The sequence below is a fragment of the Panicum virgatum genome, chromosome 5K (assembly GCF_016808335.1).
Source record: "Panicum virgatum strain AP13 chromosome 5K, P.virgatum_v5, whole genome shotgun sequence".
In the NCBI taxonomy this organism is placed as follows: Eukaryota; Viridiplantae; Streptophyta; class Magnoliopsida; order Poales; family Poaceae; genus Panicum; species Panicum virgatum.
In genome coordinates this window covers 2,134,641-2,142,473 of record NC_053140.1, presented here as the reverse complement: position 1 = coordinate 2,142,473, position 7,833 = coordinate 2,134,641, and the positions used below count along the sequence as shown (strand labels likewise).

The following is a 7,833-nucleotide window of genomic DNA, read 5'->3' as shown; positions in this document are numbered from 1 at the left end:
TGTAAAGTATGTATTTGTGATAACCACTTGTGCACTCATCAGTTCTGTGAATAGTATGGATGCATTTATAAAGTGTTCATTGTTCATTACTTCATTTCCATGCTCCAAGCATGAAAAATTGCAAAGCACTCATCCATGACGACCGACTCGGAATGAAGTGAAGGTCCCAGCTGGGCTGCAAGTATCATGAGACATGCCTGGCAACTCGCATCATCTCTTCTCATCCCACCCCCGCCCACAGCGAAATTACCAGCCCTAAGTTAAAAACTTGACCTGCGGGGGGTAAGACCGCCCCCACGGCATTTTTTGAGAGGTAGAAAGACCTTCTCACAGCAGGCCAAGAAAATCCCCGAACCCCTGCCCCACCCGTACATGGGGGCCCGTCGCCTTGTGAGTTAGGCCGGGCTCCACAGTGCTTTGGACATGAGGCAGGCGAGGGGATTTTTTTAACCTCAACCTGAAATTCGCTCCCATGAGGAGTCGAACCCAGGACCTGAGGAGTGCCGCTGGGTTCCCCTAACCAAGTCAGCTAGAGGTCCTTTGGCAAATTACCAGCCCTAAGTTACAGCGCCAGGGCAGACAAAGGAAGCGAGTCCATGTGGAAGCCAATCAGAGAGGAAGGAGACGAGAAGCGAGCGAAGCAGCATGGCCATCTCCTTCCTCCTGGCATCTGTCACAAAGAGTTGCTCGTGTTGCATCAGCCACGGCCCGGTGCAGGCAGGCAGGCACAGGCTACGGCGGTACGGCCTGAGGTAAAATGGTTCCGTGAAGTGTAAATGCAAAATTTTTTTTCAAAAGAATCTTACCAATTTGAAATACTAAATGAAGTCTATTTACGAAACTTTTTGCACATATGTGTTGTAAATCGCGAGACGAATCTAATGATGCTAATTAATCCATGATTAACCAATAATTAGTGGATGGTACTGTAGCATCACTGTTGCAAATCATGGATTAAGTAGTCTCATTAGATTCGTCTCGCGATTTACAACCCATCCATACAAAAAATTTTGTAAATAGACTTCATTTAGTACTTCAAATTAGCAAGATTCCTTTACAAATTTTTGTGTTTTTGCGTTTACGGGGTGGGAAGGCCTAAAAGCCGGGTGCAAGTACTGTGCTAATGACACGCAGCAGCAGAGCTAGCATGCAGAGGCGCCAGGCAGACAGATCCTGTACTAATCACACGCAAAGAGACACAAAACCTTTTTGCTAGTGTCATTCTTGCCGTGCCCTGTGATGGATAGATGGATGGAGTAGATCATGGATGGCACAGGAAAGCTGCAGCTGCTGTCGCTGCGTCCTCCTGCAGTGTCCTGCTACAGCTGCAGCGGCAGCTGCAGCGGCAGGAAACCAATCACATGCTGGATATTTAGGGTAGGGAAAAATACTGTATCTGCTAGTGTGAGGTGAGGCCATGCAATGCAAATAGGCTGTGTTCTTTTTTTTATTGAAAAAGTAGAAGCTTAAAGTATAAACCAAATCCTACTCGTTTGGTGGTTCTTATAGGTCTTTAATTTCTCAGTGCCAAATTAAACAAAGGTGGTTCAGAAACAACAAAGCCAAAGATAAAAATACTTGTAGTAAGCAGGTTGGAGTTTGGAGACATACTAGGTGCGGGCGTCGTATAATTTAAAACTCATCAAACATATAAAATTAGGGGAAGATCTTAGGACAGGCCCAATCTGTTTCAAATGCCAATCAAAGCAAACAAAGAACGAAAGACTCCTGTCCCCATCCACATATCTGGTTAACAACATCTGATAGCACTGGTAGTAGCTAGCTCCTGAACCACAGGAGGAAGCGCACTAATCATCCATGAGTCACCAACAAGAACAAAGTGAAAGCAAACAAAGCTTGAACTAGAGCAACTAGAAAGAACATCAACTAAACCTACTGTGGTGCAACAAACAAGCCATCGGTCTAGCCAATGTGCTGCACTCTCACAAGCCTAATTCTAATTAAGAAGCTCCGAGTGAGTTCTTTGAAGCAAAAACCAGTGACACAATCTGCAGATAGAGATCTAGAAAACCGATCGACCGACCGACCAAAAGAGTGGTAGCTCCCAACTTTGCTCCTCCTTGTTGCAACCATCCATTCTCATAGGAAGCGGCTGCATATCAACTACCTGAAATTTGGCTAAAAACTGCATCAGAAATTCAGTCCAAGAAACAGCAATGCTGACATGCTGTAGTGGAAATACAGTCTAGAACAATGAGCGAGAGAATTATTCTCACAAGGGTGCAGGTGGAGGAGCTGAGGCTGGTGTTACTGGTACGACATGGCGTAGTGCTGAATGTTCATGGTGGTTGGTGGTGGAGTCATCGATCTGTGCTCCACTGCTGCTGTCAGTGGTGAGAAGCCGAGGACACAGACGGCGGCGGCGGCTTGTCGCCATTGCCGCCGTCGTTGTGCTCCTCGTCGCCCTGTATCCTGGTGGGGATGCGGAAACCGGAGAAGCCGATGCCGGGCGCGAACACGGCGGGGCTGAGCCCCCCTTGGTGCTGGTGCTGCTGCTGCTGCATCGGGTTGTCGGCTTCGACGGTCTCCGGCCATCCTCGGTCGGAGGGCAGGTTACTGGACTGAAGGGGTCCCCTCTGGAAGAAGAACTGGCTCTGGCCGGCAAGCGCCGCCTGCTGCGACACGTTGAACAGGTAGCCGCCAGTAGTGCTCCCGCCGCCTGGGTCGGGCACGTTCCACGGCAGCATGCGCTGGCCCTGCGCCTGCTCGGCGGCCCACATGGCGCCGCCGCCGAACGAGTAGCCAGGGAAGAGCGCCTGCTGCGCGGAGCCATTGCCGCCGTAGGCGTGCGACCGGTCCTGCTGCTGGTGGAACATGGGGTCTGGGAGAGGCTGCAGCGACAGCCGGAGCTCCTGGCTGTGGCTGCCGGTGCGCGACAGGAGGTCGTGCGTGTAGCTCTGGAAGCCCCCCATGGCCGACGACTGCGCCGCCGCCGTGGACGAGGACGCCTCTCCGCCCGCCGTGCCGGCCATGGGAAAGAAGGACTTGATCGTGTCCGCGATGGAGTCGGAGTCGAGCGACGGCGGGAGGAAGCCTGTGCCGCTGGCGCCGCCACCGCTGGCTCCACGGGCGCCGGGGAAGTCGAAGGACGTGTGCGCGACGGTGATGGCCTGCGCCTTGTCGTCGGAGTTGTCGGCGGAGTCGGGGTGGGTCGAGGAGGACGGCGGCGCGGCGGCGGCATTGGCATTGGCGGCGGCGGCCGTGGGCTGCCACGCGGGCAGCACCTCGAGCTTGTCGATGGCGTCCTTGGCGTTCTTGATGAGCCAGTCGACGGCCTTGCTGGGGCGGTCGTAGCCCAGGCGGTCCTGCACGTCGTAGAACTGGATGGCGGTGTGCGCCGAGAGGCGCACGCGGCGGTCGCGCGGCCCGCGCGCCGTGCAGACCTTGCTGTGCCGGTCCTTGCGCCCCGTGGAGCGCACAATGTGCCCTCCCTGGACCGCCACGATCTCGCCGCCGCCGCTGCCTCTCACGCGCGAGTGCGATGCGGACGTCGCGGCCACGATCTCGCCGCCCGCTGCTGCTCCTCCCCGCGACCGCGAGTGGGACGCCGCCGAGGGCGCCTGCGCCTGCGCCGCGAACTGGTGCACGTGGTGCTGGGCGCCGCCGCCGCCCCCGAAGGAGAGGAGCTGCGGCTGGAAGCCGTGGTGGTGGTGGTGGTGGGACTGGCCGGCGTCGCCCATGGGCGCGGGAAGGGCATACTCGGCGGGCAGGCCCCGCTGCCTCACGGCCGCCGCCTGCAGGTGCTGGAGCTGGAAGACGGGGGCCGGCGGCGGGTCTGCACCTTGGTCCTGCACTTGTTGGTGGAGCTGGAGCAGGTGTTGATGGTGGTTGTGCTGCTGCTGCTGCTCATCTGCTTCCTGCTGCGCCTGCGCTCCTCCTCCTCCGCCGCCGCCGCCGCCTCCGTCGCCGCCGTGAGTACCCCGGTGGTGGTGCCTCGGATCCAGATCCCCCGCCTGGTTGGCCGCCGCTACTGGTGCTCCGGCTCCAGCAATGCGCGTCCATCCACCTCGCCGGAGCCCATAACTAGGACGGCAAGAAAAACAGAAGAAAAGATTCAGCAGCAGAGTGGCGGCGGCGGCGGCGGCGGCGGCGGCATGGGGAGGGAGAGGGAGAGAGAGGAGAGAGAAATTAGAGGAAGGGAAGTGGTGGCCAGGCCAGGGATGGACACTGACCCAGGAGGAGCGGAGTGGAGTCACTGGAGTGGGGGACTAAACTAGAAGGAAGCAATCGGGTGGATGGCAACATGACATTTTAGCAGCAGGGCTTGGGGGGGACGGGGGAGGCAAAGCTCGAAGCTTTCTCGCCGTTCTTTTTCTCTCGCTCGCTCTCGGGGGTGCGGGAGCTCGGAGGCACGAGGGAGGCAGCAAGACACCTACACAGGATGATAAGACTACTAGGATTTGGGATTTAGCGAGCGAGAGAGAGAGAGAGAGAGAGATTTTTTTTTTGTGGTGGCAGCCGCTGATGAGAGCGGCGAGGCGAGAGAGGAGGCAGCTGCTGGGGATGGCTGGAGGTTGCTGGAGAAGGAGCCAGCAGATAGAGGTAGGCTTGGGAAGCCAAATTTGGAGGAGGAGCTGGGACGCGTCGTGGGCGGCTTTGGGTGGGCGTTCATCTGGATGATTGTGGAGCGATGGGGATGGGTATTTATGTCCTTTGTATCCTTGCTTATAATGCCTTGTTTGTTATGGGTCGGACCGGACGGACATGCTTTCTTCTTCCTCCTCTTCCCGTTACAACGGTCAAATGCCGCCTGAAAAACAACCCCGATCCATTCGCACTCCATGTTCAAGTCTGTCTGGATGAAAATTCGTGTGCGCAGGGGAAATGTTGTACGGTTTTCGTGATCAATTTTTTTTTTTTGCGAGGAAGACGTACCGATATGATATGAATGAAGTTGATAAAGCGCGACAAAGAAAACGACAAGGTACAAAACATGAGCCTCCTCTCCGTCCTTTTCCCCTATATTTTTCGTCTTGTTCTTTTTTCCCCCAATATTTTTGGTGGGCTCCATGATTCCACTAAACTAGGTGCTTACGGCGAGATGCATCCCTTTCCTCATCCCAACGACGACGCTAGTGATTCTTTTTTATTATTATTACTTTGATGAAACGCCACTTTTGTTCATTTGTATTGCTGCTGCTGCGGCTGCTCTGCTGCTATCGGCATCAATTATCAATAATTAATCTTGTTTACGGATGCATGCATGTTAAAGTGGTGGCGGTAAATTTTGGGCAAGCAAGGCTTGCCTTCAAAATTCCAAAACTTTATAAGGCTCCCTATCACATCGAATGTTTCAACACATGCGTGAAGTATTAAATGTAGCTAAATAAAATAACTAATTACACAGTTTGTCTATAATTTGCGAGACGAATCTTTTGAGCCTAATTAACTCATGACGGGATAATAATTACTAAATACAAACGAAAATGCTACATCACTTTAAACCCAAAAGTTTACGCAGTGGCCCAAGTCTCCAAATCTTGACCGGGAAAGGGCGTAGAACAGCACAAGACAGTCCAAATCTTGACGTGTCCAAAGGTGATGAGCACATGACCAATACGCATATGACTAAGGCCCAAGCGAAGATAGAGTTCAAAGCCCACTCCACATTGAAGTCCGATTTATTCGCGAGTCCGGTTCGGACTGCAAGAGCAGGCCTCACGAAAACGGACGCCCAGGCCACATACGGGCTCCGTTTTGGGCGTTCTATATATCGTTGGAAAGATAAGGAGATAAGCTTTCCAACCCAACTGATCCCATATCAAAATATGCTCGGAGTCGACGGGAATCGTCGAAACAACATGATGACCATAATCTGTCTGGATGCAGCGACGCCAGTTTTTGGGCCCGAAGGCCTTGTACTCCCTAGGGTTGCCCGGCCACCCCCTTGGCCGCCCCCCTAGCCTCTCTCTTATATATACACAGCAGCCGCCATTAGGTTACTTGGGTTTTGCTTAGATTCATTCTGTCAAGAACAGTTGTCGCCGTTCATCGGTTTGTGAAACCCCAACTTGTGAGATTAATCATTCATCTGCAGAGTCACTTTATTTGAGCTGCGTTTCTTTTGAGTTCTTGCTTGTGTTCTTCGTTGCGCTTGCAGGGATTAGCCTTCTTGGCGAGGTCAACCGGGTTGTGACACGGTTGATAACCAGAGGAGTTGTGGTGCTAAGATTGCTGAATTCGGGTTTTAGGATCTGAAGCCGGATCGCTGTGTCTCGCTCCGCCTACAACGAGAGTTATCCAGAACCTGACGGAAGATCGGGAACCCACGTCCCCATTATTTGGTATTCAGAGACTCAGGTTTACTGTCAGGTTTCACATCTATCTTTAGTTTCATCAATTTCACCATTGTCCCACAGTCCACCAAAAAGCCGTAGAAAATTTTGTGTTTGTGCTGTTTTCCCATCCCATTAGCCCTTTTAAGCCATTGCATATTTTGATATCGGAGTCCGCATCATTGAGTTTGTGTCCATAGTCGTGGTCTTGTTGCTGGTTTAGATCGAGTTCTTAGATTGGATTTTATTTGTGTCTCTCGTCTAGGGTTTCTCCTACGAACAGCGAGACGCCGCCCGATCTCATCTACCTTGCCGATTCTTCTGGATCGTGATTGGGAGCGTGATCAGGATTGTTTCCTGGGTGCGCTGCTCCGGATTCTTGAGTGGATCCCCATCTTCTGATCGTGGTTCATCGTAGCTACGGGTGGAAGAATTATTTAGGGTTTGTGGTCAGCATTCTTGTAAGACTAATCCCTATTTTCTTAATTGCATCTACTCTATCATGCTTGGACGTCTGATTGCTTGGAAGTCATTGCGTGAGACTTGTGACTCATCTATTCAAGTTATTGTTGCTGCTTTGTGTCTGGCCGAATAAATTATTTCTAGCTATATCTGATCTGGCGTGAGACTTCCAGAGTGTTGTGGCAATTGTGGCTTTTATTGCTATATCTACATATTATTCTGCTTATTGGGATAAGTAACTACTGGGATTTTATTGTGAGGACATATTCTATTGGTCTATCTAATTACTGATAGAATATTCTCCTACGTTCAGTACTTGTGGAGTTAAGTATTATTTGGAGTTAAAAAGTTAGAGAGGCTGTCATATAATTTATCTTGTGCCGTGAAAGACTGGGAAAAATATTTGGACAGTGTAGCCGTGTCCTTATCAAAAGGGAGAGAGCTAGACGTCATGGATGGACGGGGGACCGCCGGACCGGACCTGTATCTGTATCCCGGCCGGCGATCGACGGCAAGGCTAGCTTCGTCCGCCCTTGTCCTCCGTAGCGTGCGGCGTGCAGGTGCCATGCCCATGCCCTCGGTCATACATGCCCATGGCGGCGAGGCGAGATCTGAAATCTGAATTCCGACGACGACGACCTCTGTCGTCTGAGACTCTGAGTCTGACTCGGAGCTGCGCGCGTCGCTAGCGGTAGTGTGTGCATGATCGATGGATGGATCTATCCTTTCGTCCTCACTGCAACTTTTGGGTCTTCCTCCCTCCGGGCTGAGGCTGTGCTGCCGCCTGCTTTAATCGCTTTATTTGAGCTACCATATATATTCTGGATTGCTGGGCTGGGCGCTTTGCATTGCTTTGCTTTGCTTTGCCAAAAGAGACGCGCCCTTTCCAATCCCCACGCACTCACACATGGCGACGCACTGCCTGCCTGCCGCCCCGCCGCACACCACAGGCAAGTGAAGACGACACAAGACACGCGCCCGGCCGGCCGGCCTCTGGCGAATCGAATCTCAGCTACCACTTAGTAGTAGTTAAACAACGCTAGTGACGGGAGGATTTGGGTTGGGTTGGGTTGGG

The 7,833-nt window shown here is 52.7% G+C and overlaps 1 protein-coding gene across 2 annotated transcripts; it reads right to left on the bottom strand.

The window, feature by feature from the left end:
• Positions 1-1,669: 1,669 nt before the first annotated feature.
• On the bottom strand, positions 1,670-3,798 carry LOC120705609 (transcription factor PCF5-like). 2 transcript variants are annotated; one of them, XM_039990045.1, is made up of 2 exons: positions 2,238-3,798; positions 1,670-2,128 (listed from the first exon to the last, which is right to left on the bottom strand). In XM_039990045.1, the coding sequence occupies exon 1, from the start codon at positions 3,699-3,701 to the stop codon at positions 2,349-2,351; it is 1,353 nt and encodes a 450-aa protein (XP_039845979.1). In that variant the 5' UTR covers positions 3,702-3,798; the 3' UTR covers positions 1,670-2,128; positions 2,238-2,348. The 2 variants fall into 2 exon arrangements, with proteins under 2 accessions (XP_039845979.1, XP_039845981.1); XM_039990047.1 differs by having other exon boundaries at positions 1,670-2,139; positions 2,238-3,793.
• Positions 3,799-7,833: the final 4,035 nt, after the last annotated feature.

Coding starts and splice junctions, on each gene's coding strand:
- LOC120705609 (XM_039990045.1), bottom strand. CDS start 3,701: ATGGGCGACGCCGGCCAGTCCCACCACCACCACCACCACGGCTTCCAG.